The sequence below is a fragment of the Arctopsyche grandis genome, chromosome 12 (assembly GCF_051622035.1).
Source record: "Arctopsyche grandis isolate Sample6627 chromosome 12, ASM5162203v2, whole genome shotgun sequence".
In the NCBI taxonomy this organism is placed as follows: domain Eukaryota; kingdom Metazoa; phylum Arthropoda; class Insecta; order Trichoptera; family Hydropsychidae; genus Arctopsyche; species Arctopsyche grandis.
Genome location: NC_135366.1, coordinates 27289100 through 27305139, shown reverse-complemented (window position 1 = coordinate 27305139; position 16040 = coordinate 27289100). Strand labels below are relative to the sequence as shown.

Here is a 16040-nt window from a genome sequence, read left to right as displayed (position 1 = left end):
CAAACAGACAATAGTCAAGCAGTCAGTGACGGATAATATGTAGGTAGAAGCAACTTACTGACCATTTATTTACTGACCAATTCCAAATGTACATATACAGGTCTAAAATAAAATAACTAACAATTAATACTACAATGCTATTTTTTATGAGTATTTTTTTAGAATAATGTATTGTATTTTATTATACAAGTTACATTTATTTTACATATAAAAAACTTAGTTTAAATAATAAATAGTATAATGTGGCGAGTATTTATGTTAGTTTGAAGGCAAAATAATAGTTTTGTAGTGTAATTAAAATATTTATAGATGTGTATAAATGAGTAAGAATTATATAAGAAATCCTTTACCGAATTAATCAAAGTCCCATTTGAGTAAACTTATAATAAAATAATTAGTATTGTGAAAAGGAAAATTATTAATTTAATATTATAATAAAATATATATTTTCATTCATACATCATATAATTTATTTACAATTGATACATTTTTAAATAAATGCAAGAAACGTTTACGAAAATTTATATAAAATTTTTGTATTCAATAAATTAGTTGGTCATAAATAATTAGGTTTTATTTTGTTGGTTCGTGTCTTCGCTAAGCTTTTCCGACTATCCTTTGATGTAGTTTCCCTCTTGATCTTTGTAGAGGTCGCTGTTAATACTGTATAAAGATGTCGCTTCTTGACAGTTCACCTGCAAAACAAAAATTTTCATTTCAATATTAAAATTTAAATAATATATTATATTGTTTTTTATATTTTTAAATGAGTTACATTGTAGAACCAATCGCAAACTCGCACTTGCTGATTAAACACAGTTCCATTTGGACAGAGGAAAGAGAACTTTTGTCCATTAGGCAAGCACCAGTGCCATACCTGAAAAATTATATTAAATTATAGTATCATATATACATATTAATGCGATATTAAATACAAAAAAATGATTACTTATCTTTCAATCAATACCGACTGTTTCGCATAATAAAATAAATTGAATATAAAATTCGATTTATATCAAATTAGACAATTGAATTTTCAATTATTCAAAAACTTGCATTTTCAAATATTATATTTGAAATACATATCATAGTATATGAAAGCAATGTTTTTTTAATGATTATGAATTAATAATACCTATAGAATTAATCAACATTAAGATAATAAGACTAAATAAATGATGATTGCATTATTATTTATATAGAATTTCGATTGATTAGTACTTACATACATATACATATAAAGTGGAAAATTATTTTTTTTATTTAATATTCGAACAATATCTTGACAAGTAACAGCAGTATTATTAATACAATAAATCAAAACATGTAAAACTTCTTTATTTTGAACGTATTCTTATTAAAGAAGATGTTTACATTAGTAAACATTTAATTTTCAAAGTTCAATTAATTCAAATGTTTTGATACTGGGGAATCCATTTTGTAAGCATTTCCGGTTTTAGCTCAATTTTTGTTATATTTAAATATTTTAAATTGACAATCTTAATGTGTGTGGCAACAATTTAAATGGTCAGTAACTTTTACAAAAATTCAGTGATGATACGATAAAAATGTACGGTCAATAAACCGCTTAATGTTTTAAGTATTTTTTGATAAACAGACAAAATTCCATAAATATAAATATTAAATAAATATAACATAAATATAACTATATAAATTGATGATATATTCCATAAATATATCATCAATTTACTGACCAAATCAAACGTAATTGCCGACCAAATAAATGCAGGCCTTTCTTTCATTGCATAGTTGCGATAATTAAGCCAAAACATTTTCAAATTCGAACTCCATTTCCATTACAAGATTTAGCTTTTAGAACGAAGTATTGTTCTCGAAATTAAATTCTTACTATGGGAAAGTTGCATTGAACCGTATTGCATTAATGATATGTATGTATGTAAATACAAATCACATACAGAAAAGTAATTAGACTTTCCCAATGATAGCATTGCATACTATTATCATAAATTTCACAGACTTGTCAAGTAATTAAACAATTTTTTAAATGAAGATAGCTAAACACACAATATATTTCGTTGCAGCACTGCAATTATACATCTGTCAGATTATTTAATTACCAACAAATCCAGATAAAAATCTAAACAACTCTACAATGCTCCTCGTCCACAGTAAACGCTGTAAGTACCCACGTTTATTTACCAATTTATCAAATTTCATAATTTGCGCACGCTAACTATCTCACTTCAGTAAACGATTTTTTTTTGCAAGCAATACATATATCTATAACGCGAATTTCAGTTTCGCAATAGCGCATAAAAATATATGTTTGTGAGTAAAACTAAAGCGTTGTTTCTTCACGCGTAACAAAGAATCCGACATTAATTTTACGACGCTATTGTTTCAAATGTATTCAAATTTTCACGAACGCAAAACCGAACTAATTTTTTTACGATATATGACGAAAATCGCAAAACCACAACACGTGCCCTCTCAACTAGGCCAATTTCGAAAGAGGTTAATCATAATAATTATCGTTCGTTATTGAAAATTCGCATTGTAATTTTCGTTTTTATTTTTATTTCATACCTGGCAACGCGTTTCAGGATCGGCATAGTATCCAGGAATTTTGTCAGAGCATTGGAAAGCCAATCCACGTGGTACTTCGTTGTAAGTTGGATAAGGGACGTCTTCGATTTGCTCGTCTTGTGCCTGTAATTAAGAAATTATAATTTTATTCCGACGTTTATAAAGACTTTTCTTTCAAACACTACACACATGGATAATTGCAGATGTTCATGCCCGATTTTTACGTATAACAGTAAACGGGCACGACCTTATACAATCATCTGATATAAAAAAATTGAGAATCAATCAAGTTCATTGTAGTTTAACCTTTTCTGTCGAGAGATGATATTGTAGTTGCACGCTATTTGATATTTTGTTTGTATATTTTGCAATATTTCTGTTGATTATGTGATAATATTGCACTTAGCAAGTGAACTTAGACACGGAAATTATTTTTTTACAAAACTTGAAAAGTTAACAATGACAAAATCAAAATTGAGAATTTTTTAAATAAAAAGCGCATTAATAGTAAATAATAATTCATAAAGGACTAAAGTCTAGTTATAAAATATTGAAAATGGTTTATGAGATTCTTTTAATATTTAAACTTATGAGATTCTTTTCCATATTTTTTCAAATTGATAAGCATACAATTTTTCAATAATTATAATGATAAAATCAATGATTTACAATCTTAAACGATCAAAAAACACAATAAAATCGTTAAAAATATCTGCCAATTGTGGAAAATTGAATAAATGCAATGCATTGTTGACACATAGTACAAAAAATAAATTTGTAACCAACAATATATGTATGTATAATAAGTATTCTTCTACAAAAAAACAATCTCGTTATACATTTTAACCTCAATGAAGTTTAATTCTTTGATTTAAACTACTTAAAGCGTCCATTGAAACTGGAAAAATATCGAAAAATCACTCAAACACCCACACTAATATAAGATCCAACTACTATTTCAGAACATAAAACTCGATCATATCCCACATCTAACAAAGTTAAATAATCAATCAGTGCCTAATAATCGAATCAACTACCCTTTCATAGTGGAAAAGTGAGGGAAAATCACTCAAACACTAACAATAATATAAAACGCGAACGTTATAACAAACTATTCAGCTACCATTTCTGAACATAAAAATCGAACATATCGTAGATCTTCCAAAGCTCAACACTAAATCAGTGTATAGTAATCGAATCAACTGCCTAGTCCTAGTGGAAAAGCGCCGGAAAACGCTGGAAAGTCACTCTTATCAACAGCAACGTAACATACAAATTGATCATATCGCACATCTAACAAAGCTAAACACTCAATCAGTGTATAATCACCAAATCAAACGCCCAGTCATAGTGGATAAGCGCCGGAAAAGCGCGGAAAAATCACTCAAATACCATAAGTAACATAACAAAAACCTATCCCAAAATACAAATTGATCCTATCGCATACCTTAAAAAGCTAAACACTCAATCAGTGCATAAAAATCGAATCAAAGACCAACCAAGCGCTGGAAAACGAGGGAAAATCACTCAAATACCAACAGTAACGTTACAAGATCCTATCCAACTACCATTTCACAACATACAAATCGATAATATCACACATCCTACAAAGCTAAACATTTAATCAATGTATAATAATCGAATCAAACGCCCACTCATAGTAGAGAAGCGCCTGAAAAAAGCAGGAACATCACTTAAATACCAACAGAAAAGTTACAAAACCCTATCCAAGTACCATTTCACAACATAAAAATCGATAATATCACACATCTTACAAAGCTAAACATTTAATCAATGTATAATAATCGAATCAAACGCCCAGACAAGCGCCGAAAAAGTTCTGGAAAATCACTCAAATACCTACTAGGACTAGGCAGATTAGAAGAACCTATCCAATTACCATATCACAACATACAAATTGATCATACATATGTATAACAAAGCTAATCACTCAATCAGTGTATAATAATCGTATCAAACGCCCAGTCATAGTGGATATGCGCCCAAAACGCGCGGGAATATCACTCAAATACCAACACAACGTTAGAAGAACCTATCCAACTACAAATTCACAACATACAAATCGATATTATCGCACATCTTACAAAGCTAAACACTCAATCAGTGTATAATAATCGAATCAACGCCCAGTCATAGTGGAAAAGCGGTGGAAAAACGCGGGAAAATCACCAAACGCATACAAACACGCGCCGATATGGAAACCTTTGACATTACACTCGGCCGTTCGTTTCAATTTTCGTAATTGTTGATTGTCCGCAATTTGGTAATAACACAACAACGCTCCGGAGTGTTGCCACACGCCCTTCCGTTATCGTAATTATTATATTATTTTCCCATAATTACGATTACACTGTCGCAAGAGACGCGACGATAATCGCCCGTGTGAAAAGTCAACCGAGCTAATGTGATACGGTTGTTGTGAATTACTGTCGCAAACCGATGCTCACGCAATTTTTATTTTGCACCATGCCACACTGGAAAAGGCCCTCGACAGCCTGATGGATGAATCGAACGAAAAATTCTATAAATACGGTACGCCAGTCTCCGGTTGGCGATCTGCGAGATGTATCCTTTTGGCGCACGCACTAATCTCGACTCTTCATTCATTGGGATTTTTTGCGTGTTTGGACTTAACGAGATTTTAATACGATTTAAATACTTACTTCCTGGTTTTTCAATAAAATTTGCAAACTGTTATATGCTGGTCGTGTGAAGCAAGCGATCTGCGTTCAATATCCAAGTCTATAATAGACGCCATTTAATGTGCATTGAAATTTACGACTTGTGTGTTTAAATCTACATACATACATGAATGGATTTTCGTGATCTAATATGTACATATATATAGAGATGAAAGTTTGTTTGTCTGATATATAGATCTACAGTTTTATTTCAAATTTCATTCTATTGAGCAACGTACATATGTAGTACTGATTAAATATAGATATATTGAAATATACGTAATATTTCATTCAATGAGTTTCCGATTTTTTTTAAATTGAAAACCTATTGTAATACAAAGTTGATAATACCACTAGTTGAGTCTTCATAATATATCTATGTTAGTCTGATTTGAAATACACGAAATATTACTGAAGGAAGTCGTTTATTCGGAACAGATCTTAAAGTCAAAAGAAGGTCTTATTTTATTAGTTCAAAAGGTTACTTGTTTGTATCAAAGCATTATAGAGGCAACTAAGCGAAGTTTACTGTATAGCATATCTAATAAGTTTGAGCAATTGGGCCATCGGCTAATCGGGGCAGAAGTTGAATCAGTAAAAAGATTTTAAACGCCGATTTGACTCAATTAACCGAAACCAATGTGAAATTATTTGTAATTTTAATACCATTATATTGTAATGTAATAATCCATTGTCAGCCGAATTCAGTGTGCAATACATATGGAGTTTGTATTATTTAATGATTCTATTTTCATTCTGACCTGTTGAGTGATTGAGCAATCGGTTAATCGGGCCGGCTATTTATTCGAGACGGTTCTTTGAATACATTTTTATGTACATACATACATACATAGTTGGGTCAAACATTTCCAATACCCCAATTAACTGCTGCAACCTCATTCTATCCCCGCACGCTTTCCCGGCGTAAAAATGAGGATGCGTACTTAAATATGTCTTCATCAGTTTTCATATGAACTTCTGATATAATTCATCGACTGTAGGATTATTTAATTAAAAAGGAACTGTGTGACACTTAAGTAAAACCTATGTACATGCTATCTCTTTCACCGTCTCGCGACCAATAGCATTTCGTATTGACAATAGAACTTTGTACGTACGAAATGCAATTGATCGAGATTAGGTGAAAAGGACAGTATATGCGTTTTACCCAATTGTCTTCTTACAGCGGATGAATTAGAATTGTAAAATTTATTTTATGAAATTTCCATACTTCTTCTCTCAAAAAAGCAGACATACATATATCATTGCCGTTTTTAAATATATTATAACTATATTTTAATTGAGGGAATTATTTTTAATCAATCTGGTGGCAATGAAAAAAAATATTTTTAACACTTGCTTTACTGTAACAAAAAAAATCCGCTAGCCACTGTGCTGTACTCCAAGCGTCCAGTTATAAATGTGTGTTTTAATATATAATAATAATATATAAAATCTGTGAGTTTACGTATTGCAATTAGTTATAAATGTCATTTTATCTAGTATTACACGTTGAATAATATAAAATAAGTGCAATAAATGAAAAAAGTGACGTCTGAAGCAGAGCCGTTAGTCTAAGGCGGATATCATTCTCGCACTGACGGTTGAGAGCGGCGCGTACTGAAATCCTCCTCTCTTTTGCATCTGTGAGGCACGCGCACAAGGGGCTTCCCGCGAAAATAATTATTTCTTTTGATATTGATCAATGGTTTTATATTGTAATGGCATAATTCGAATCATAGAGGTTTTGATGAGGAATACAGAAAATATGAAGACCCTCCATTCAATATATTTGGAAATATCAAATAAAATATAAGTCCTGGTCACTCGCTATCCATCACAGTGCAGCAAGCGTTAAATATAATTTTATATGTATTTCATAACCTTTACATACAATGAGCTTTTAAATGCATTCACACATGCGATATCAAACAATAAAGTATATAAAATCTCGGGAAAGATACTCCAACGCTACACCAATCCCACACAATGAGTACATTGGAGCGATTGGTAGGTTTCGTAATAGTATAATTCGAATTATAGAGCTTTTGATGAGGAATACTTAAAATATGAAGACACCTGCATTCAGTATATTTGGAGACGTAAAATAAAATTTAAGTAATGTTCACTCGCTATCCATCACAGTGCGAAAAGTGTTCACTCAAATTCAATAGTGTACTTTTTTGCTTTATTAATTTGGTAGAAGCAAAACTTTTTACTATAGAATAATAATTATCTCCAACTTAATGGCAGACGATACATTAACGTATATTGATGACCAAAATGAGCAATATGGCAAAGTATGAAAACGATCGGATAAGAGATAAGAGATATAAAAAATGACTACTTAAACGAAAACCATGTGAAACGTATGAGGTTAGTAAAAAAAAGGTAAAACAAAATGTATGAAGAAACTATTACCTACTGACTTAAAAATTCATTTTAATTTATTATAATAATAGTTCAAACTACATAAATTTCGTATCAAAAAAATCTTAAAGACCATATAAAATTTAATTGTACTTAAGCATGATTTAATTTGCCGAATTTCAAGGCTTTTATTTGCACACAATGGAGACGAGTCAACATTACAAAACCCATATCAATTACCCGTCCGAGAATAATTTCATCTTTCTTGCGCAAAGCGCCAAAATTAAACACTCCAATTACCTATTTAGATAGATACGAATTACATATCAATCGCAGACAAGGACGTGGGAAAATCTCGAATACATCTTCAGCATTTCGAAGATGCAATCTTATCGCGGCTCGTTAATTATCATAACACCGAGAAAAACCACATTCGTTTCGCAACAGATATCGTTCGGAGCGGAAACGTCGACATTGTAATTACATGCATTAGATAAATGAGAGGCTGTGGTCCATCGCGGGTCGGAAAATGTCAGATCAGATGTACATTTTCGTTTGGCGATGTCTCAACGATCGTAAATATAATATGTACATATATACAATGTAACGTGAAATGATTTCTAAAATAAACATCGAGTTCGCATCACGATTTTTAATGTTCGATATTTTTCCACGGTGAATTGTATATGTCGATTTTTTTATTGTCTTAAAATAGTGCGAATCTACGGTGTAATTTTGCTAAATTGAAAATAATAAAATTGATAATCTCTTGCGATATAATAATCGTTTTAAAATGGTGATTTTCACGTTGGAAATTTTTTGTGCGTATTTTATGTAACATAATTCAACATAAACACTCACCTCAGAGGTCACACGCTTAGACTCCAAAAAGATAAATCTAATAAATTGATCAGAGATACATTCTTTTCTAACAGAGTGGTTTCAGTTTGGAATAGTCTTCCCAACGATTTAGTAACCTCTATTAATATTAATATTTTTAAGAATAAACTTGATACTTTTTTTAAAACCAAAGGATTTTTGTGATTCTTCTTTCCCATAATCATATTTCTGTATTTTTATCTTTTTTTGTTTATTTATTTTATATATTTTTTTTCTTCTCTTATTTTATTTTATTTTAATATTGTTTTTTTTTTAATGTATTTTAATTTTTCTCATTGTTTTATTGCATATATGTATAATTTGTAAAATTATGTTTATTCAAACCCCTTGGGCCTATCGGCTTTGCCGCCTCCCCCAAGTATATTAAATAAAAATAAAAAAAAAAAAATAAAAAAAAAATACTTCTAATGATGAATTTCAAGTGTTGCGAATTCAGATGTAAATTGCTCAATTAAATTAATGAGCTTTTTTTTTATATAGCTCATATTATCGATTCGTATATTGCGATACTGAATATTTATTTATTGTAATATTAAATTCAATTAATAATATACAAATACATTATATTTATTTATTTTCGTAGGTCATAATCCTTTTCAGTACTAATTAAATAAATGAATCATGAATTAAATATATTTTTTAAATTGAATTATATGAAATAAAACTACAAATCTATCAAATACATACATAACATATAGCAAGTATCGTTTTTTGAAATTAAAATCTTCAAATTCAAAATTTAATGTGCAAATTGAGATGTGCTTTCATGTCGCGTCAAATTTTCCATGAACTAAAAATTTAATAAAATATTGTGTTTTACTCATAATTGATACAATGAAATATATTTGACATATTTTCGATAAAAAACTGTTAAAAATTAAAATTATATTGAATTTTTCCCAAATTTTCCCACACTCTAATTAGACGCCTACTGCAGTGACACATTCAATTTTCAAAAATCAATATATTTTTAATAAAAACATGCATGTTGGTCAAAATTAGACATTAAAATCAAATTTCACGTATTATTAAAAAAAATAATCAACCGGAAGTAATCGGATTACTATTTAGAAAGTATGTAAGAAAAGTTGCGTGTTGGTTACAATTCCATATTCAAACTCAACCTCACATATTAATGTACAAATAGTCGTAAAATGATAACTTCCGGTTGATCACTTTTATGATTTATGATTGGTTATAATTTCATAATTTTAATATCAAACAATTATTACAACTTCCTTTCAACAACCACATCCCGTATAATATAATCAATTTCAAATGCGATAACAAAAAAAAAAATACTTCCGATTACACTAAATAATATATTATATATAATATGATAACATAAAACACTTACCGATACATTATTTCTGACGATCAAAACAGTGACCAAAATCAATACAAAATAGTAAAGATTACCGCACATGTTTACATTCCATTTAAAGCTCGACATCTTAGATTGTATATTTTAGCACTAACTGAATGAAACAATTATAGTATACTAATTGCACTTATATATATTATTATATACGCTCAGATATAATAAATATCTCAAGTGTACAGGAGGGAAGTAAACGTATCACGAACAACGAGCAGGTAGATACTCGAAATGGTACTGTGTGATTGATGTGAATTTTCTTAAGTTTTTATATAATTTGATACTCTCGCATATATATATACGCTGCGGTAGGGGGATTCTATGGGGTGGGGATGCGGTAGTTACGGAATATCTTGGTTGGTTGTTTTTTTTTCTCATATAGCCATGGCTAGGTCGCAGCTTATAATGTGAGACAATTATTGTTAATAATATTATATTTGCAATCGGCCAGTGCGATACACATATACATACGTATTGGTTTCGTTAATTGGACGCAACCAAATGTTGTGTTATGGCTCGTGTAATGGCGTGTAACGAGGTGGGGAAAATTCCAGAAAATCTCTTTGAGGAACGCGGAAAAGTCAATGAAGAAAATTTGCATAGTTATAAGCTCTCAACTCTGCTCAAGTTTGTTGATGTTTACTTATAAATCAATACAGCAATTATAGTTCAAAATGCCACTCTGCCTGAAGAAAATGATCTTTGATCAATGCGTTTTGCCAGTGATGACGTATGGATGTGAAACTTGGACACTGAACGCCAAGATGCTAAATAAAATCCAATGCACTCAAAGAAGAATGGAACGCTGTATGCTTGGCATAACGAGGAAAGACAGAAAGCGGAACACGTGGGTGAGAAGTATGACAAGGGTAGTGGACATAGTTGATAGAGTGAAGAGATTGAAATGGCAATGGGCGGGTCACGTAGCTAGGAGGATGGACGAAAGGTGGACAAAAGAAGTGCTTGAATGGTACCCGAGAGAAGGCAAAAGAGTAAAAGGAAGACCGCAAGGAAGATGGGTGAACGAAATTAGGAAAATGTGCAGAATGAGATGGATGAGTGTTGCGCAAAACAGAGACGAGTGGAAGCGTGTTGGAGAGGCCTTCATCCAGCAGTGGATGGCGAATGGCTGTAAATGATGATGATGATGTGTATTGAAAGTAGATGTAGCTACATATTTGTATTTACTTATCTACAAGCTGCACCCGGCATGCGTTGCAACGCCACAATAACGCATGCAATTCCCGTTCCCGTTCCCGTTCCCATTTGTCGGAAAAAAGCAGGCAGCGAAAACGTTGGTCGCGACGCGAAAACATTTGAAATTATAGCGTTGCAATGACACCCATTCCCGTTTTTTCCCGTTTTTTTTTCACAGTAATCTTCCCGGACATGCATACAACATATTCTGAAAGTTTCATCGTAATCGGTTCAGTGGTTTAGGAGCCTATTCGAGACACACACACACGGACATTCATTTTTATATATATACATAGATTTATATTTTACATAGATATATACCAAGAAGGCTTGACAGGAAGACCCAATGCGCCTTCCTGGACAATTAATTACTAACAATGTAGCAATTTATTATTACATAAATCACTGTATTTCCAGAAGCTGAAGAACAGGAAATAACAATTAATTAATTACAGAATTAATCCATTAAGACATCTATGGATTTAGATTTTGTACATATTTTTTACAAATTACACACACAATAAATACAGAAGATTTGTGACAGGAAAGGAGAGGAAAGGATTTTTTTTTGCCAATTTGAGAAACCGTTTCAACAATGATCAGATAACGGTCTCCGTGACGAGCCAGAATGTTAAATGACAGAAAACGCAAATATCGGAAGGCAAAGATCGAAAATCGAAAGATCTTAAGTCGAAAGATCAAAAAAATGGTGCATGGTAAACAGTACATACTCACTTAATTTGCGCGTGCAGGGTACAATAGGAACAAGAGGAACAGGCTTTTCCTCCCGTATTCTGCGCGCGCACATTAATACGGGAGAAAAAGCCTGTTCCTCTTGTTCCTGTTGTACCCTGCTCGCGCAAATTAAGTGAGTATGTACCGTTTACCATGCACCCTTTTTTTAATCTTTCGACTTAAGATCTTTCGATTTTCGATCTTTGCCTTCCGATATTTGCGTTTTCCGTCATTTAACATTCTGGTCACGTGATCACATGGTGCTAAACATACACGCTACCATTAAGCCAAACTGCTGGCTAAAATATGTACGTCTTATCCAAAAATGATCCGATTATTTTTGAATAGTTCTTCAGAATTGGTCTAATATTGTATTTTGTGTTGTTATAGTCGAATTGAACTGTTGAACTACATATTTAAAATTAATGAATTGTTCAGACGAGACTGTTGAACTATTGAACTAGTAAACAGTTTAGTTGACAATGCTGAACTATTTAACTTTTGAACTATTTATAAGTGTTGAATTGCTTAGGAGATAGACAGCAACATCTCAGCTCAGTGGTTAGCGTATAATGCTAACAACTGAGGGGTCACGGGTTCGAGTCTTGATCTAGTGTTGCTGGCCAGAACTTGGATATATGTGACTCCAGGTCAATCATTTCCTATCAGTATTTGCCAATTTATCTGATTTCATTGTTGAAACGGGCCATCTGCTCTAAATTTCCACCATTATTTCAATTTAATTTCACATTTATTATAATAGTAGCCTAACCTGGCATGCGTTGCAATGCCACAATAACGCATGCAATTCCCTTTCCCGTTCCCGTTCCCGTTGCGTTCCCGTTTCCGTTCCCATTCCCATTTCAAGTGATGGTTGGAGCTCAACTAACGTCTATTCAATGCGTGTCCTCATAAACCAACTGGAAACGTGGTTGCCAACGAACACATTTCCTTGAAACGGTTCCTGTAAAATTGGAATCTCCTTCCTATCTCTCTCGCTAATCTTAAGCTATTCAGCGTCTTCAGTATCGCCAATTTGATTACAAAATGACGCAAATTTTCTCCATAGATGTGTATGTTTGTATGAATTCGCATTGTATAATTAATTGTATTTTATATGTATAAAGTGCACTCATAGCTTTGGAGCAATCTGTAAAGGCGAGTTTTCATGTTCTATGAAATAAAATAAAATAAAATAAAAAATGTAGATTAAGTAGCAATGGAATCAAAGAAAGAAAACCTTTACATTTTCACTACTTCACTCCAAGGACGGGATATTAAAATACTAAATATGTTTTTTATTCCATTGATTCATTTGTAATGTGAAATTTGACGATATTGTACATATATAGTTATGAATTTTGCCAATGAATTCAAACTGCTGAACATCGTTAAGCTTCTGCCTAACATTGAGAGGCGCCGGGTTCGATCCCATGAGCTGACCTCGATTGAAAAATAAATTTTCTGAATATATCTGTAGTGCTGTTGGTCAGACCTGGATATTTGTGACTCCGGGTCGAGCGTTTCCTATCAGAGTTTGCCAATTTTCTCTGATTTCATTGTTGAAACGGTTCCCGATTAAAAAATTGGCTAAAAATCTTCCTACCTACTAAGTCACCACTATTTGAGAATGATAAAATGTACAATAAAATTTATGTACAATTCATAAATGTCTCGTTAATTTCAGTGTCTCGTAATTCAGCGACTTGTATAATAAAAATGATGTATTGATTGTAATTGGCCAGGAAGGCGCATTGGGGTTACAAATTACAAATTTAAAATCATATTCAAATAGTGCTGACATATTGCATAGAATGGTTTTGCATATTTGACGAGGAGCCATTTCAATAATGACATCAGCTATATTGTCAAACTCTGATGAAAACGATCGACTTAGAGTCACAAATATTCAAGTCTGACCAGCAGCACTACAGAAATACTTCCGAATAAATTATTTTTCAATCGAGGTCAAACCAGGGTTTAAACTCGTGAACCTCTCGGTGGTTAGCATTAACGCAATCTCTGGACTATGCTGCTGGCTACGTTTTCATCTGCTGGGATAAAATCGCTTTGTTGATTTTATTTATTGTGCAATATATATGTAGGTATATTTTAGTTTTAAATACTTGACATTTATATCAAAAACGCCTTGAAATTTTATAAAATCAATTATTAATTATTTTAATCGATACCTTTCAGTATTTTAATTGGTCGCAAAGCGACGCTAATTTTCAGCAGTTTTGATCGATTTCTTCTTTAATAAATTTAGAAAGGCGATATTACATAACACAGTCTATTCATAAAAACGTTGAAGGATCTCAGATCGTTTCCATTGCACGTACAATTCAGCGTATATTAAAAATAATAATAAAATTGATTTATTATCCTCGGTGTAATTAACAGACAAACTGTTTTCATTGCTTGATTTTAAATGTGTATTTAAGAGGTGCAACTTTTAACCGATTTTCCCAATTTATTATATATTATAATAGGTACTGAGAAATTTAATATTTGTCATGCTGCGTATTTAAATTCCGCAACGTGCTGTTCTCACATGATAAGTGCAACGCAACACGATGCAACAACTTTGTATGAAGAATTTTTGAAAGTATATATTATGTACATATGTATCTCATGGGATTTTATACTTTTGCATACCCAAAAGTTGAATATAGTAATCGATTTTCAATTTCATACTCTTATATTATAAGTGAAGCTTGACCTTTTAATAAACAATACATATTCAAAATATGCACGTTTCCATATATTTCATATGAAATTGTATATAGTAATAATGGTATCGATATACATATGGATATACATACATATTCAAATCTACTGTTTACAATTTAGAACCATCCAAAATTGGAATACTATCTTCTGTACACTATATATGTATATCGACCGTTCAAAGTTTTTTGAAAAAGTCACATTTTTTATTTTCTACTCAACTTATACCCGCTCGAGCAACGCCGGGCAATCCAGCTTACAAGAGTTTCATATAAGACATGTTTTACCCGATTACTGTTTCGGTTCCGGATCCGGATTCCTGTTTCAGTTCAGGTTCCCGACTTTTGTATCAATTCCGGATCCCGATTACTGTTTCAGTTTCGGATCCCGACTTCTCTTTCAGTTCCGGATCCGGATTCCAGTTTCAATTCCGGTTCTCGACTTTTGTTTCAATTCCGGATCTAGATTCCTGTTTCTGTTACGGATCCCGATTACTGCTTCAGTTCCAGATCCCGATTAGTGTTTCAGTTCCTGATCCCGATTAGTGTTTCAGTTCCTGATCCCGATTCCTTTTTCATTCCCGGTTGTGGATTCCTTTTTGTTTCAGATACGGACTCCATTTTCAGTTCCGGATAACGATCCAAAATTGAATATGAAATAGTATTAACAGTGGGAAAAAATCCCAAATGAAAATACATACTTTTGACTTTTGATTTGAACTGGACTACTACTTAGAGAGATTTGAAAGCTGAAAAGTACTACAAATGAAAAATAAAATACCCAACTATAGATTCCAATATTCATTTTGAACAGAAAATTGACAGATTTTGAGACATCGACCGAACAACACTAAGATATAGAAAAATGGCGCGATTTAAAAAACAGATATATCTCTGAATCTCGAGCCAATCAACATTTTTTATTACCAGATTCGTGTTCACTGGGCATAGATCTATAAAAAAAAGTCATATCTCGTCTCTGAACCATTTTTCGTGTCCAACATTTGTGTTATTACTATACGTATTGTAACTTTATTTTAAATCATGTATCAATTTGTTTCCGAAACCACCCATTGAAATTTGAACGGACACAACACTAGTTTTTTCATAAAACGTCACTTTAAAACGCCTTTCATTAAATTGACCATGCTATATATGTCAAACAATGAAGTACATATGTATATAAAATCTCGGGAAAGATACTCCAATGCTTCACCAATCCCACACAATGAGCACATTGGAGATAATTGAGAGATGATTGATAGGTTTCAAGACGCGCATCGGTAAAGTATTTTTCAAAGTCACATTCCTGCGTGCACGGTCATTGTTATCGGCGCGTCTGGTCTTTCGGGCGCGTTGGGCAACGCCGGTCGATTTGACGGTTGCGATTGACCAAGATGGCCGATTCTCACGGGGCTGTGTGAGAGATCTCGCCACTCGTGTAGGGGGCGTTTCAACACC

The 16040-nt window shown here is 32.3% G+C and overlaps 1 protein-coding gene across 1 annotated transcript; it reads right to left on the bottom strand.

Moving 5' to 3' along the window:
- Positions 1-450: 450 nt before the first annotated feature.
- On the bottom strand, positions 451-10186 carry LOC143920140 (U-scoloptoxin(01)-Cw1a-like). Its single transcript, XM_077442857.1, has 4 exons — positions 9898-10186; positions 2569-2691; positions 776-877; positions 451-695 (listed from the first exon to the last, which is right to left on the bottom strand). The coding sequence occupies exons 1-4, from the start codon at positions 9991-9993 to the stop codon at positions 612-614; spliced, it is 405 nt and encodes a 134-aa protein (XP_077298983.1). The 5' UTR covers positions 9994-10186; the 3' UTR covers positions 451-611.
- Between the last annotated feature and the right edge of the window lie 5854 nt (positions 10187-16040).

Excerpts from the sequence above, each read along its gene's own strand:
- LOC143920140 (XM_077442857.1), bottom strand. The coding sequence starts at position 9,993 with ATGTCGAGCTTTAAATGGAATGTAAACATGTGCGGTAATCTTTACTAT. Across the intron at positions 878-2,568 it reads ATCCTGAAACGCGTTGCCAG|GTATGGCACTGGTGCTTGCC; the intron begins GTATGAAATAAA and ends ATAATTTTTCAG. Across the intron at positions 696-775 it reads TTTGCGATTGGTTCTACAAT|GTGAACTGTCAAGAAGCGAC; the intron begins GTAACTCATTTA and ends TTTGTTTTGCAG.